The sequence below is a fragment of the Panthera leo genome, chromosome D4, assembly GCF_018350215.1.
Source record: "Panthera leo isolate Ple1 chromosome D4, P.leo_Ple1_pat1.1, whole genome shotgun sequence".
NCBI lineage: Eukaryota > Metazoa > Chordata > Mammalia > Carnivora > Felidae > Panthera > Panthera leo.
Genome location: NC_056691.1, coordinates 88,291,849 through 88,308,456, shown reverse-complemented (window position 1 = coordinate 88,308,456; position 16,608 = coordinate 88,291,849). Strand labels below are relative to the sequence as shown.

Genomic DNA, 16,608 nt, shown 5'->3' with positions numbered 1-16,608 from the left:
CGCCATTCCCGGCTGTTCTCTGTGGGCAGCGGGCGGGACAGCTCCCCAGGAGGTCACCCAAACTCTCCTTGGTTCCCTGTGACATGGCACGGGGCCACAGTCGGTGACAAAATGCCAGGCTGACCCAGGGGGCCAAATCTGGATTCTCTGGGGGGTTTTTGCGGGAGAGTCGGTCCGATCCTCCCAGATAAACAGGGTCCCCGGCAAAAGGTGGCTTTGGTAGCGCTTAAATCACAAAGGTTGGTCTAAGAAGAGCACCGCTGACTACACAGTCTCACACACACCCTCTCTCTGCAGAAATAAAGAAACAAAAGACTAATGTATCTCTTTTTAATTGTCATTTTACATCTCCGCACTGCAGCCACCCCCCCCTTCCCTTCCGTGCCCACTTCTGCAGGCTGCAGGGGAGCGGGGAACAAAGCTGGGGGCTGGCACCCCCACCAGGCTGCCAGCCCGGGAGAACAAGTCACAATTACAAATTATCACAACAATTAGCGCCTGTACTTGGGAGATGGGCAAAGGAGGCGGCCCAGCTCCTCATTGTCAACCGGTCTATTTGGCAGTGACCTTGCTCTGGAGGCGATGATATTCCTTCAGCCTGTAAACCAGATTCAAAACAAAGAAAAATGTAAATTAACAATAACAACATGCACTCGGTTCAATTAATTCGGGCCCAACCCGGGTGGCGGGGGGCAGCTGCTTGTTAAGATGTGCGTGTGTGTGAAGTTGTCTTTTTTTCCCCCCCTCTGTTCCCACTCCTGCCCCCGGCCCCTCCTGCCCTCCAATCAGGATAATGTAATTAATTTATCTTTGGGGGAAAACATTGCTTGGCATTGTTGAAGACAAAGCATTTAACTGGCAATGGGAGAGATGAAGAGGCCATTATGAAAACCCGATGTGTTTGGAGCCATTGAAAAAGGGTTTATAGTCATAAAATACAGAGGGCGAAGGAGGCGGGTTGGCGGAGGTGATTGTCGGAGCGGAGAGCGCCCGGGAAGGTCAGGCTGGATTCAGCGTCTCCCTCGGTCTCGGCACCAGGGACAAGAGCCTGGCTTTGGGGGAAAACGGTGGCTCTGTGCCCAGTGCATGTGTCAGGGAGACAAGAGAGACTCGTGCCTTCTACCCAACGCCAAGTCCCGAGAGAAGGAAGTTGGTGGCTAAGCACCCAGAGCTGGACAGACACACCTTCTGGACTCAGCAATATGGCTTCCTAGCTGTGTGACTGTGGGCAGGTTACTTAACCGCTCTGGGCCTGTTTCTGGAGTCGCAGCTTTGTGTAAGAATTAAAGGAGACAAGTTAGGAGAGTGCCTTGGGAGTGGCTTAGTGTATGGTGACTGTTGGGAATAAATGACCCTGTTTGCCCTTGCTCTGAGACCGTACTGCAGAGCTCGGCTTTGAACCCAGGTCTGAGCGGCTTCAGATGGTACTCGCTACCCCGCTAGGCCATGGGGGTCCACGTGGCTAGGGTGGTTTCCAGTTACACCCGCAGCTCGGGGGTGGCGACGGGTGCCTTCTGGCCCGGTGACTCTCTGAGGCGCCTTTCTACCTCTTGGCCATTTCCCTTTCTAACCCACCCAGGCAAGGGGCTCCTAGCGGAGTCCTTCTTCCAGCTGGAGAGGGTGGGAGTAAGTGTCAGAGGCAAAGGGCAGGACCCGGGAACATGGAACCTAAGTATTCAGGACCCTCTGTGGCTCTTGGCTGTGCCTCCTGCCTCCTTGAGAATAGGAACAGGCTGGGTCCAAAGCAGGCACTGCAGGTGCCATGGGCAGGGGGACAGAAAGGTGGGGCTTGTCTAGGAAAGGGCAGCTGAGGTCCTATCACTGCCTGCTGCCCACACCTGGGGGAGGGGGGTGTTGAGGACCCATCAGGGCCCAGAGCCGCTCACCTGAGGGAGTTGATATTGATGAAGCCGGTGGCATCGATGGGCTCATAATCGCCCTGCACGTTCATGCTGCAAGGAGACAGTAGAAGCCTGTCAGCACAGCCCCCAGGCCTTGCTTTGCGATGTCAGAGGATCTCTGGGGCTGGGCACCGCTCAGGCTCCCAGGTACCCGGGGTATTTCTGCCCTGCTGGCCCAAACTTTGGCTTCTCGTTGCATTTCTGTCCCAATTCAGGAGCCCTACTACGGGCCAGGCACCGTGTCCGGGGCTGGAGAGCGGGGAGCCTCATCCCTGCTAACACGACGGGGCAGGTAGGGTCCCGGCCAGACCCTGCCTAACGCATCCACGAACCTGGTGCCCACCCCACGCCAGCTGGCCACCAGAAGCGCCTGGTCAACCACTGCTGTTACCAGTGTCTCCCCCCGCCCCCCGCCCCATCTACAACCTTCCTCTTCCAGATTCTACCTCTCTGGGGCTGTTTTCACTTCCCTAGCTTCCAAAGCCCCTCCCAACCACAGTCCTTCAGGGCGGGGTGGGGGTGGGGTGGGGAGGGGCCTGTCTCTCAGCTCTGCCGCCCCTTCTCCCCCCCCCCCCCCCTCCGCCAGGGAGCTTAGGGCAAATATTCCTGTTCTTTGAACTTCAGGCTTTTACTTGCCAAACGGGGGCTCTCAATGTCATTACCTTGTATCATTCATTCACTCATTCATTTATTTGGGGATCTTTTAGGCACCCAGGACCCGCAGGTGCCGAGGAAACCGAGAGGGAGACGAGAACAGGGCCCGCGGGGTGTGGGTGGCGCAGAGACGGGAGCACTCAAGCACCCACCTGCCTTCCTTAACTGTGACTGTGATAAGCTCTTTGAGGACAAGTTCAGGGGCGCTGCGGTCTCAGATCTGTCTCCACACGGCCACCCTCCAAGGCCCCCCCGTGGGCAGAGGACCCTCCTCTGTTTCTCACGCATCCTGCTCTGAATCAGCCCCTTGTCTTCACGTCTCCAGAACTCCAGCCTCGGGACAAAGCAGTCTCAAGGTTCTCAATGACAAGGGGGGGTGGCCTGTCCCCTCAGGAGCCCTTCTCCCCAGGGGTGAGATCGGGGAGGAGGAGGGCAGAGGAGAATCTGCGGGTGTTTTCACCCTAAGGCTGTGCCTCTGGCTGGCTCTTTGTGGATGTGGGCTTTTTCCAAGGACCAATGGTGTCTCTGGGCTCCCCTGTCCTGAAACTTGTTCAGGACGTGGGCTCTGTTGCCCGACCCACACCATGCCCTTGCCCTGACCTTCATGGGGCTGTGAAGCTGCCCGAGAACTCCCACCCCTCCCTTCCTCCTCACCTCCGCTGGCCCCTCCAGGTCTCAGGTGGCTGAAGCCACCAGGAGCCGACCAGCAAGTTCCCCTGTAAGGGGGAAGATGACAGACTTCAGGGGGGGGGGGGGGCGCTGCCTCTTGCCCCCTGCCCCTGACTGGGAGGAGAAAAAGCCGGACCAAACTAAAGCATCAGCCTCCACAGATCCCTTTTACGGACTTTGCCCTGGATGATAAATGAAGCTTACCCCTCCCCCCACCCTCCCCCCACAAATTGTGGAACACATTGCCACCGATCCCCTTCAGAAGGACCCCTGTGCTCGGCCCAAGGAGAAGCCAGGGCTCCGAGCTTCCAGCTCCCCTCCATGCACACCTGCCTTTGCGACACCATCTCGTCGCACGTGTCAAAACAAACTTTCCCACTCCACTCTCCCTGTCGCCCCGTGTCCACCGGCCCCAGCAGCCCCTGCAAAGGGAGGCCCACGTCCAGGGACCAACTTGTCCCGCAAGGCTGCCGAAGAGTTTCCGAGAGGTGTTTCTCAGGAGCTGAAAAACCTCTTTTTAAAATCGTGGTTTGGGGTGGGTGGGTGGGGGGGTGGTGGAAAAAGAGTTTACAATGATTTTTTTTTTTTTTTTACCTCCCCTGACGGTCTACAGAAAACCTCTGTGCTTTTATTTTTGTTCATTCGAGTGGCTCTGACCTGCTCTATAATTACGTTACTTTCTACCTACTGTGCCTCGGCATTTCCAGCCCTGCTACCTCTCACGGCTTCCTCGCTGGTCCCTGTGACGCTGTCATTCAAGGGCTTTCAAGTCAGCGATGTAGAAATCAAAAAGAAAGGGGAAATGGTCGGAGACACAGTGAGAATAAATGCGCCTGCTTTTCTCTCTTTTTTTCCCTTCCCCTTTTTACTTTCTTCATTTAATCTCCCTGAGTGAGGCTGTAAGGCTTAATGAAGGGTTGGGCAGATTATTAGAGGCTGTTGATTCGGAGGGGGAGGGAAGAAAGAGCCAGAGAGAGAAAGAGAGAAGATAATTTGACATTTACCCCGACTGATCTAAACTGATTCGGTTATATTTATGGCTTATAGAGTGTTTAGAAAAATGGAAGGGGGGAGACGCTCAACACGGCTAGGAGAAGGGAAAGAGAAAAATAATATTGGCTGCCAAACAAAACTCACACACTAATTCCCAACGGGCGTCCCCCCCGGGGCTGACCTAGGCCTGGGACTTGAGTCGGGGGAGTGGGGGGGCTGTCTGTCCCCACCTCTGGTTTGGCCAGATGACCTCCAAAAGGGATGCCTTGATCATCGGCGAAGGCCATGCTCTCCTACACGAGTGCAGGTGCAGCTCAAAGGCAAAGGCTGCCTTTGACCCGGCCCACCCGGGCTCCGCAGCCTGTCCCCCCGGGGCCTCGTCAGCACCCTCGGCTTGGCCTCAAGATCCCTCCTTGGCTCCCTTGCCCTCTCAGTCTGATCCTAGCCCCCAGCCAGTTTCCTCCGGGCTTCGGAAAACATCCGGCTGTCCACCAGTCTCCACTGTCTTCAACCCAATTTCTCCTCCCCTCTAGACCCGTGTGTCCAAGGGTTGACCAGGCACTCTCCTGGTCAGTCTCAAAGAGGACTCACCCTCAGGGTGTCTGAATCCAAATGCACGCTCTTTCCTCAAGAATTCCCTCCACCCAGGACTTGCCACCGAAGCGCGCCCAGCTCGTGCTGGGTGATTCATACCTCCTCCTCATCTTCTTCCACGTCCAAGCCCTTTCGATTCTACCTCTCTTATTTGAATTTTTTAAGGTTTATTTATTTATTCTGAGAGATGAAGAGTGTGTGCGGGAGGGGCAGAGACAGAGAGAGAGAGAGAGAGAGAGAGAGAGAGAGAGAGAGAGAATCCCAAGCAGGCTCTGCACCATCAACACAGAGCCTGACACGGGGGTCTCGATCTCATGAACCTGGAGATCATAACCTGAGCTGAAATCAAGAGTCGGATGTTCAACCGGCTGAGCCACCCAGGTGTCCCTCGATTCTCCCTCTGAACCATTTGTCACATCCTTCTGCTTCTCTCGGTCTCCAGGACCATCAGCCGGGTCCCAGCCACCGGCATGTCCCCTGGGGTGCTTTATGGGCTCTACCCTTGCTCATTCCCTCCCCGCCCGAATCCATTCTCCAGGGCAGCCAGAAAGGACCCTTGGGAAACAAAAGATCTGATGGGTCCTTCCCTTTAAGATCTGGCTCCGGGAACCCCATGCTCTGGTCCCCGGCCCCCATGCTCTGGTCCCTCCCATGGTTCTGGTAGTGCCTGTAATGTTCTAGGCTCTTCCCAGGCCCAGAACCTCCCTGGAAACTTGCCTGCTGCCTCTCCACCTGGTTAGCTCCTGTCTTTTGGGGGCCAGCTCAAAGGTGACTTCCTCAGGGAAGCTTCTCCGCACTCTACCCAGAGTACCCTGCACCTCGCCCCAGCCTAACACCCCCTTTCCTCATTCAATCGATCATTGGATTGGTGCCTTTCTCCCCATCTAGCCTGTAAGGGCCCCGAGGGCAGAGGCAGCATGTCTGTTCTCTTCGTGACCGTCTCCTCCGTGCCCTGCTCGTGCTCATCTTTGTTGAGAAAGCCCGTCAGAAGAGACACTGGCTGTGGGGGTCTGTTCCCCAGCTGGGGCAATTGTAGGGCACCTACCTCACCAGCTCCTCGTTGTAGAGGGACAGTGGGGACTCCCGGCTGAGGATGTACACTTGGCCCTTGAAGACAGACACCTGCACTCTCCCTTCCACGCGCTCCTGGGACTTGGCAATGCAGTGGCGGACGAATTCACACTCAGGGCTGTGCCAGAAACCTGCAGCGGGGACAAAGTGAGGGTGCTAGGGTGGCCCACGGCGCTGGGGTACCACACGCCTCAGCCCATCATGGTGGACCTCGGGGGTGGGTCGGCCCTGTTCACTGCCGAGTCTCGGCATGACGCGCACTTGTGGCATAAGCCCGCAGGCCTGGCCTGTGGCCCTGCAGGTCTCTTGTGGGTAAGGAGGTACCCTTGCCACGATCAGGAGGGGAGCTATTACCCTCTGCCTCAGGCCAGACATTCAGGGAGCACAACGGGCCAGGCACTGGGGACACGGCGGTGAAGGGACGCTTGCCCGCTGGGAGCTCAGTCTCATGAGGACAGCGGACAGCGGTGGGGCAGGAGGCCTCCTGAGACTCAGGCGTGTGTGTGACCCCAGCCTGAGCAATGGAAGCACCCAGCACGGGCAGCTGGATGGTGGCTCGGGTGCAGAAAGGCCACATGTGCGTGGCCTTCACCTCTCTGCCTCTGTTTCCCCATGTCTGGAGTTGGGGTGACACAAAATCACCCTCCCAGGACTAGTGGGCTTCTTGGGCGTGGAAGTCCTGGGCATCCACACACTGGCGTCCTGGCCAAGAGCCAGTACGCATCCCCCGCCCCCCGCTACTCCCTGGATGTCAGTAACCTGTCAACATACTGCTAATATTTGCATATGCAAATATTTTTATGAATGAAGCACAGGTATCCCGGACTGGCTCTTCGAATGGGCATAAACAGCCCTATGAGAAAAACTCTCTTAGCCTCTCTCTTCTCTGGGTGAGCAAGTAAGGCTCGGGGAAGCCGAGGTTTCTCCAAGGTCACACCCAAGCAGACCCTGAGGGGCCTGGGTGTGCCCTTAGTTCCCAAGTTCATGATAATCTTGGAATTTTCCTGTCCCGGGATGGAACATCCATCAGCGCACAAGGTGCCTGAGAAATGTGCCGCCTCCCCCGCCCCCAAGCTCTGACCCCCGGAGCCCTAAGGCCAGCGAAGGCCATGTGCTCAGTCCCCAGGCTGCCCCAGGGCCTGTATCTCAGCCCCAACAGGCTCAGACCTGCAGACAGCTATCTCCTCTCTGGTCCCTGTGGAGGGCGGGTGGCCGCGCGGGCAGGATTGGGGGAGGGACAGCTCAGGCGGTAGGGTTTCTTTGAAACGGAGCCGGGAAGGTGACCCCACCTGGGCAGCTGTGGGGCCAGATGGTGCGCGATCTCCTGCCCTGATAAAGGGCCAGGTCAGCCCCAGGTCTGCAGCTATTGTTGGAGGCCGGGCCTCTGGGGCGGTGGGGGGGGGGGGGGGGGGTGGGCACCTGCTGAGGCTCTCCGTGGGAAAGCGGAGCAGGCCTTCTCCGGGATGGGGTCCGGTGGCTTGCAGAAGTGGGGGAGGGGCCAGGCAGGGAGAGAAGAGACTGGGTCCTCGCTCTCCAGCCACCTGTCACTTGGGTTCACCTCCCGCTCCACGCTGACAAGCGATGCAACTTCTCTGTCCCTCGGTTTCCTCGTTTGTACGGTGAGAGAGTACTAACCATTCTCGGGGGGAGTTGTGTGGTTTCAATGAACAAACAGGATGTGGGCCGAACACTAAGCATTTTAAATCCCAGATTCTTGAACTCGGCCTCCGCCAGCCCTCACTGCATACAGGGAGACAGAAACCCAGAGAGGAAGAGGCTGTCGCAAGCCACAGTCAGATCCCGAAGAGTGCTCCCGACTCTGGCCCAGACCCCCGTGGGAGGGGACGCTGATGCCCCCCGCGCCCCTTCCCTGCCATGCCCCGGTGGCTTGGCCATCTTTCTAAGTCAGGATGATTAGACCTTTAAGCTCTCAGGCTGGAAGACAGAGCCAGAGATAGGGGGCTGAAACCCACGCGGGAAGACCCGGCCTGGGCTTTATCTCGGGACCTCCCCACCTCTACTACATGGAGGTCTTGCACTCAGATTTCTTTTCCCAGCGGACCCAGCCTGGGGAGAGGGGCAGTGAACTTGGTGCGTTCCATGGGCATCTCAGCTCTGGGCTGGGCCAGGCACTGTGCCAATGGGGATAACAGCCCTCTGTTGGAGGGGTGCGTTATACCCATTTTTCTGCTGAAGTAACTGAGGCAAGGGGAAAGGAGGTGAGCTTATGTGCCCTAAAGGAGATGGGTCCTGAAGCCGGGATCCTGCCAGGATGACCCTGTGGGTTGGGACCAGGGTCTGCGCCTGGAGGGAGGGGATCTGTACAAGCCCACAGGGAGATGTGGGGATGGGGCGAGGAGACGGAAATGAACAGGGGTCAGTCACCAGGGCATCTAGGAGTGGGGCTGAGGCAGAAGGGCTCCCTCGTGCCTCAGTCTCCCTGTCTGTGCTCCGGGGAAGCCGAGTGTCACAGCGGAGTGGCTGTATGACTGAGCTGTTAGAATCAGGAACCGTGAAGAGTCCCGGCCTGGTGCCCTGTGTTTTACAGGAGGGGAAACTGAGGCTTGGGGTAGACAGACCTACTCAAGGTCATCAAACCAGCCAGAGGCATGGCCCTGGTCCCTGCCTCTATCCTGGGAAACATGCCAGGCATTTGTAGTTTTCAATACACTTTGCAGTAGCAACCCTCCCCCCCGCCCCCTGCATGCTCTGTCCGCCCCACCCTTGATCTCCCTTTCCTAAGGGCCCCAGCCCACTTTCCCTGCCCCCCACGCCCCTCCTGCCTCCTGGGATCGACTGGAGCGGCTGAGCACTTGCCCTCCGAAGCTGGCCTGTCCCGGGCTCAAAGCCACCACTCGTCAGCCGTGAAACCGTTCAAGTGTCTTCACCTCTGTGCAGCCAAGATGAGGTGATACCCGTGAGGGCCCAGCTCGGGGCCCCTCGGCAAGAGGTAGCAGCCCTTCTGTGATGAGAAGGGAGGTGGCTGGCGACTGGTGGCTTGCCCCCGCTCGGCCTCCCCGCAGCAGCAGCCGGGGCCTCGGAGCTAGCAGCCCGCCGCCGCCCGGGCCAGGTGCTCTCCCCCACTGGCCTGCCAGGCTTCACGACTCTCCTCCTTTGTAACCAGAATCCACCTTCCAGCTGAAGCCCTGCTGAGCAAGAGAGCCCGCAGGAGACAATGGTATTTAAACACCTGTCTCTACCTGGGAAGGAGGGGGACCCGGCTTCAAAGCTGCCGGATACAATGGGAGGGAGAGATCACCCAGCCAATAACCACCGAGTCCCCTTGAAGCCCCAAGAGGAGTTACAGTGGTTAGGAGCTTTCAAAGGAAATAAAAGCTCCGGGTGGAGGAGGAGGGGGTGGGTAGGAGCCTCGGAGTCTTATCCCAGGTAGGGATTATTAATGTTCACTCTCCAGGGTCCCCCTGACGTCCAGGACCCCATAGGTGTCAGCAGCCGGTCCCTGGCCACAGCTCAGAGGGGCTGTTTGCTGTGATGTGGTTTCTCACGTTAAGGAGCCGGTGAATGCCATAGAGCGGGGTCGGCAAACATCTTCCGGAAAGGGCCCTGAAGACAGTAACTATTCCAGGCTCTACGGGCCGTGCGGCCTCTCTCACAACTACTCAGCGCTGCCATTATCTCTCGGAGGCGGCCAGAGACAACATGGGAGCCAATGAGCGCGGCCGTGCCCCCAAAACTCTTTATGGACACTGAAATCCGAATTACCTGTCATTTTCCTGTGATGTGAAAGAGTGTCATTAACTTTTCCCCCAACTATTTAAGAAGTATTAAAAAAAAAAAAACAACAAAAACTGGGTTCCCCTCAGGGGCTGAACAGGTATGGAAGATGGGCCGGACCTGGGGACCAGTGTTTTACAATGTGGATTCCAACTCTGGGACGACAGGTAAGGCACGGAAACCCGAGTCTCAACTGTAAATCGGGGGCCCACCCATACTGCGTGCTAATGTCATTCCGAGCGTGGGTTAGTGACATCTGGCTCGTGCGATGCCCGGACCTGGGGCCGAGCTCTTGGTCAAGGCAGCCTTTCCCTCGCTTGAGGTGGTTCCAGGTTCCGCCTGGAGACAGCCTGACCTGGGGCCAGACCCAACTAGGCCACCTCCGGTTGTGTCATTTTGTACAAGGTCCTTTTCCTCTGAGCCTCAGTTTCCTCGTCTGTAACAAGAGCTGGCCGGAGCTCTCCTGGGAACGTTGGGAGGGACTCCCTGGGATGGCTGGTGTCCCCACACAGTGCCTGGCACGCGTGTCGCGTCAAAGTCGGCCACCCCCGGGATGATGTGTGACGCTTCCCTGGCCCCCCTGACGTCACGCGAATCGCAGGTGGCAGAGCGGCTGGACATCTTGGGGGGACTGACACATTCCCCTCAACACCCGGCGAGGAAGGCAGGTTCTGGCGCCCCCGCCCCCCTCGCTCCTTGTCCCCCGCCCTCGCCTGACCCCCTTCAGCCTGCATCCTTCGGGCTCTCTCGCGAGGATGGCGGTGGGTGGAGCGGGACCGGAGGAGGGTGCTGTTTGCTTAGGGAGGGGAGGGCAGCGGGGTCTACGCACCCGTATACACCAGCTCGGCGAATTTCAAGCCCAGGCCCTGTTTGATTTTGCGCACTTCCCGATCCATGGTGAAGGCCTCGATGTCTAAATGAGCATGGTAAAGGATCGTCCCTGCTGGGGTCTCGTAGATACCTAGCCATTTTTCCAGGCAGGGGGAAAAGGAGAAAAAAAGAGAGAAACGCATGAAACCCAAACTGTCAGCAAATGACAAAAAAAATGGAAAAAAAAAATAATGACTCGTCTGACAGGAGACAAGCCGGTCGGACCCATTCACTCCCAGCTTGCCGCAAAACGCTCCTGTCATTATGCTCATGCTGGGGCCACGACAGTCCACTCTGCGGCTTGTGGAGAAAATGTCTGGATCCCCCCTTTGAAGAGGCCCTCAGACGTTGGAAAATGACAGGGTTTCGGAGCTGTTCCCCCCTCCCTCCCAACGCGTGCCCACCGGCCCGCGGCTGAAAACCTATAATTAAACCAACCACGGTGGAGCCCAGGGCCCCAAATATCCCTTCCTCCCTTCCACTGGGGGAGCCAGGGGAGGGGACAGCTGTGCACACACATGCCACCTTCAGCCAGAGGCTCCCTTATAAGTCACGTCTCTGCAGAGGAGCCCTCTCCTCTGGGGTAGCCGCGGAGGGCTCGGCGGTATCCTGTGCTGGCCCCATGAACAGATGGGGAAACTGAGCCTGGGAGGAGAAAGGACGTGCCCAACGTGGGGCCACGTCCCTGACCAGTGCTGTCGGCTGCCCTGTGGCTCAGCTGGCGGTGGGGGCCCAAACCCAGAAGGTCGTGGGGAGGCTGGTCTTGCTCACGGCCCCCCCTCCGTCCCTATTACGTCAGGCCCAGCCCCTCCGTTTCCTAAACAGCCTGCTTGGACCAGACGGTCTCCGAAGTGACACTGAGGCGCCTGGCCCCGAGCTGAGCGCGGTCCCGGGAGGAAGGTGTGATTCCCAGATTCCTCCCTAGAGGGGAGGACACCGCGGTGCCCAGAGGCAGGACCGCCCGCGCGCGCGCACGGTCAGACCCCCTCTTGCGGCGAGCAGTACGGCCTCTCGGGTGAAGTTCAGGGCAGCGCCTTGAGCTGACCACAGAGTCTGCTGTCCCGATGGCGGGGCCGTAACCGTCCCCCTTCCGCAGATGCCTCTCCAAAAGGTTCCCCTCCTCCCACCGCATAACGTTCCGGTATTAACGGAATGTTTTGGTGATCCTGAAAACGTACCGCGGTCTCGCCACCCTGGCTGCTCTAAAAACCAGAAAGGACCTGCACGGCCGTGTTCACCACGGCCAGAAGGCGGAAGCAGCGCGAATGCCCACCGACGGCCAAACGGCTCAACAAAATGTGGCAAACACACTCAACAGAATTATTATCTGGCCTGAAAGAGGGAGGGGGTTCTGACGCGGGATCCGGCGGGGATGCGCCCGGAGAACAGGGCACAAGGAGCGCCAGCCGGTCGCGGGAAGACAGATCCTGCACGGTTCCACTTTACGTGAGGCCCCCCAGACTCGTCAGGTTCATAGGCACAGAACGTAGAAGGGCGGGCGCCAGGGGCTGGGAAGGAGGAGGGGCTGGCGGGGGGGCTGGTTTACAGGGTGAGGACTCTCCGGTTCGGGAAGGCGAAAACGAGGCTAGAGGTAGCCGGTGGGCCGGCTGCACAGCAGTGTGAATGTATTTGGACTGGACCGTAGGCTCGAAAATGGTTCAAATACACCTGTTAGGTGTATTGTACCACGGTTTCCACAAAAAGGTTTCAAAAAGCCTCCCCTGCCCCGAGCCCAAATCAGAAAGGAGGTTGTTCTCAACCCTGGAACCCAAGGGGCCGAGGACACGGCTGAGTGCGCTGTCCCTGGCCAGAAACGCCCTCCTCCGAGAACCTGCCCCCCTTGGATCTTTCCGTCCGGGAGTCGCAGAAATGCCAGGGCAAGGACAGGCCCTTTCGGATCGCCGGTGCCCTGTTGTCCTAACTTTGAGCTGCAAACCTGTTATTCAGATAGGCTTTGGCAGAAGCCCGGCCTTTAGAACACGCAGCCCAGGCCCCGCTGCGGGGAGCGGAGGCCCCTCCGAAAACGCTGGGCTCCACCAAGAAGTCCTTTAAATGCCAACCGGGTCCAACACCGCTTTCACAGAGGGGCAGGCTGAAGCCGGGGAGGGAGGGGACCTGCCCAAGGCGAGCGGGACCGGCACTGGACCTCCCTTCCCTGCCCCAGGCTGCTTCTCAGGGCCTCTGGCAAAGCAATCCCGTGCTTACCAGGGCGTGAAAGGGAACAAATCTGAGGAGTGGCTTAGGAGGAAAAGCCTGGGCTCTCACCCTGGCTCCGAGGTGTTCCCAAGTAGAAGAAAAGAGCCTCTCTGGGGTGTGTGGGGGGCGGGTGGTGAGTCTCTTATCTGCAAACCTCTGCTATCCTGGTCTTGGGGGGTGGGCACATCCATGTCAAAGCCCCACCTAGAGGCCAGGTGCCGATACGATCACAGTGTGCCACGAAGGGACTGTCCCATTCCACTTGTGTGGCCCTCAGGGCAAGGTCTACTGTCCTGCTCCAACCGTGACCTTTCAGGGGGCAGGGGAAATGGCCTCCCCAGCAGGAAGACCCCACCATCCCAAGTCCACGCACCGGCCCCAAGCCCTGGAGTCCTGGGGAGTTGTTCAGACCCTCACTCAGCTTTTGGCAAACAAGGTTCAAATGGGCTCGGGGCGGCCCCCAGCCACAAGCCAGAAAGGGCAGAAAGGCTGGTGGCGGATGGATGGCTGAGAAAAGCCAAGAGCATGAGAACGGGGAGCCACAGAAAACGTACGAGAGCTTAGCACAGAAGTTGGGGCGGTAAGGTACCACACACGCGTGGCTCCCAGTGGCCCCCGGGGCCACGGAGAAAGACCGGACAGGTTCAGCCATCTGTTTACAAAGACAGACATGTTGGGAACACTGAGAAATGCCTGCCTCCAGGGGCACCCGTGTGGCTCGGTCGGCTAAGGGTCCCAGCTCTTAATTTCGGCTCAGGTCGTGATCTCATGGTCATGGAATCAAGTCCCATCCCACATCGGGCTCCTCGATGAGCGTGGAGCCTGCTTGGGACTCTCTCTCTGCCCCTCCCCACTCTCAAAATAAATAAATCAACAACCACATCAACAAAGTCGGCCTCCGGAATGGCAGAGATGAGCACAATATTAAAGGGGCAGGTTTTCAACTATCCTAGAAACTTTATGGTCGGGAACACAGTAATTTTCCAAGAGCCACCTAAAGCAAGATACCGACAGAGGCTTTTACTGGCCTTTCGTCCATCTTAGGCACAAGCTAAGAACTCGGTATTTATTGAATTGCAAACAGGCCTTCTAATGATTAGTTTTGCCACGTCTTGGAAAAACCCAGATACTTTCAAAGCCTATCCGTATATTGGCACGGTCGGTCTCCATAGTGCCAGCCGGGGCGGGCCAATAGCTAGAGCCCTGGAGCCCTCTTCCTTTCCGGCTCCCGGGGAGCCTGACTCCTCCTTGCTTCTCTGTCTGGCTGGGCCAGGCATGGGGCGCAGTCCAAGCCGTATTTGCAAAGGGCTGAGGCTGGGGACCAGAAGTCCCACGGACAGGATATCTTCGCAGAGTTCCCAGCTCAGCTTTGCCGTGTGACCTTGGCCCACATCAGTTGCCTCTCTGAGCCCCAAGCAAACTGCTCCTCCTTCCAACCTTCACGGGAGGCCTGCCTGGAAGGCGAGTGCCCAGGCACACCCACATCACAGGTGCGCACCCTGCTGGCTTTGTCTCTAGAACACGGGGGCTGACCCCACAGTATCACCTGAACAGCAGTCACGTGCGATGCTACGAGGACACCTAGATGGTCCAGCCAGGAAGACCTGTGACCTGCCCCAGGGCCACCCGCTGCTGGCCCAGGATAGCCGTTTCCCAGGAAAGGAGCAGAGAACGTGCCCGACGGCTGCGGGAAGCATCCGGGCAAGAAGAAAAGCCATAGCCCCTGACACACAGCAGCACAATTAATATTCCTGCTCCCTTTCTTAGGTGTTAAAGTCAATCGTGACTGATCAAAAAGCTGTTTTCAGGTCGCTGCTGTTTTGTGTGCATGTGTGTGTGTGTGTGTGTGTGTGTGTGTACGGTGTGTGATAGGGAGAGAGAGAGCGTTTGAAAGATCTCCCCTCTCCTCTCCACAGGGGTAGGGGGTACAGATGATTTCTGTGTATTCCTTCTGGAAAAAAAAAAATGACTTCAAAAAAAAAAAAAAAACAGTGACAGAAACCTGATGCTAAAAGACTATGGATTTGGGGCTTTTGACAGTCGGCATACAAACCACTGCGCAAAAAGAAGGAGGAAATGACAGGTGAGTCGCTGTCGCGGTGGAAGAGACAACAGACATCTTCGCAGTGACATGCACAGCGGCTCCAACTGTCTATTTTCATCTCCCCGTGTTTACAGGAAAAAGACAGAGGTGTCATTGGCTCTCTGCAGAGCAGCCTCAATCACACCGTAATTACTGCTGGGGCGGGGGTGGGGGGGAATGGGGAAAAGGGCAGGGATCTAGGGGAGGTTGGCGGGGGGGGGCGGGGGGGGGTGGGAGCGAGAGTGGACCAAGGAGGAAGTGGTGGGGACCAAAACACTTCTGCTGCTGTTTCTCTGCTCCCGAGGCTGCCAGGTTAACCGGACCCGCACGGCCTGGCAGAACTGAGGGAGATCCACCAGTGAGCTGGGGTCCGGGGCAGCGGGTGGGGATAGGGGTGAGGGCGCCTGGACCAGAGGTGGTCTGCTTTGGGAAAGCAGGATCCAGAGGGAGAGATTTGCAAAGACCCGGGGAAGGGAGGCTGGCTGGAGCCCAAGGGCTCCCCTCTTAGGTACCAGGGCCAAGGATGGAGGCGGTTGCCATGGTAACGGGGAGGCACATCATGGTGGGTCTCCAGCCGTCCTCTGTGCTCCTGGTGCCCTGCGAACCCCAGCCTGGTGAGCAGTGTGGGCCTCTGAGGGTACAGACATCTTTGTTGCATAACTCTCTCTCTCTCTCTCTCTCTCTCTCCTCTCCATCTGGAACATTCCATCTGAGCGGAGCCTCTGGGAGGCCTGGACAGGTGGGCAGGCAGGTGGGTAAGTGGGCGGGCAGCCCTTGGTTTTTCTTAGCCAGAAAGTGGAGGAATCGGGAGGAAGTGAGACAGGAGGGGAGAGTGGGAGAGAGATGGAAAGGGTGGAGGAGAGAGGGACAGGAGAGGGAAGAGGAGAAGCAGGCAATGAGGAGGAGAGGCAGGGAGTCCGCAGGGGGGAGAGGCAGCAGCAGGCAGAAGTGAGCCGGGGAGGGACAGGGCTGGGAGCGAAGAAGGGAGCCGAGGTGGCTGGAGAAGGAGAAGGTGAGCAGAAGGACAGGAGCTGGCGCCTTCCCCGCTCCCCTCCTGCCTGCCCTGCCCCCCTTCTCCTCCCCACTGATTTCATTTACTTCACTTAATTAGCCCCCCTCCAGAGTTAAAAAGATAATGTGATAATGACAACGTGAACAGCCACAATACAGCAAAAGGACTTCCGTCTGCAGCCTCCCCAGTCCCCTGCCCCTCTGACCCCATGACCACCCCAGGCTCAGGGCAGTGGCACTGCCCAGCTCCCTACCCAACTCCCACCGCCCCCCCCCAAAAAAAAAGAAACCAAGCCCTTTAACGAATTTCAATTATGAGCTTTGTAAAATCAATACAAACGACATTTTCCCCTTGTACACGGAGCAACGGACAACAGCGTCTTCCTGTTCTGCCCTCAATATCGTTGACAATTAACAGCTTCTCCCATTACTGTGGACTTCATAAAGACCTTGTCGTGTGGACATCCCCAGCACCCTCATTTACCACCCCCCCCCCCCCCCCCCCCGCTCGTTCAGCCTCCCAACGAATTACTCGTAGAAACAGGACACCGCCCGAGAAATCGCGAAGCAGCTGTCTTCTCTCACCCCCTCTGATCCAAGTAAGAAAACAGGCAAATTACAACTTCCAAGGGGTAAGATCACCCAGGCCGGCCCCACCTTCGACAGCTGGGGCCACAGAGAGGGAAAGCCACTTGCTGAGGTCACACAGCAAGTTCTTGGGAGCCGGAATGTCGACTGTCTGCTCCAAAGGCTCTACAGCCCTCGGGCTCAATTCTGTGCCTTTAGGGACGGCTCCCCACGGGTACACGCAGAGTACCCGGAGAGGCTAAG

The 16,608-nt window shown here is 57.9% G+C and overlaps 1 protein-coding gene across 1 annotated transcript in view; it reads right to left on the bottom strand.

Moving 5' to 3' along the window:
• Positions 1-316: 316 nt before the first annotated feature.
• The window catches only part of ASS1 (argininosuccinate synthase 1), a 53,147-nt gene continuing 36,855 nt past the window's right edge, over positions 317-16,608 (bottom strand). The window contains exons 13-16 of the mRNA XM_042913738.1: positions 10,447-10,578; positions 5,857-6,013; positions 1,887-1,952; positions 317-598 (exon numbers count right to left, since the gene is read on the bottom strand). Of these exons, the coding sequence (XP_042769672.1) occupies positions 553-598; positions 1,887-1,952; positions 5,857-6,013; positions 10,447-10,578 (401 nt within the window). The 3' untranslated portion in view covers positions 317-552. The remainder of the gene's footprint in view (positions 599-1,886; positions 1,953-5,856; positions 6,014-10,446; positions 10,579-16,608) is intronic.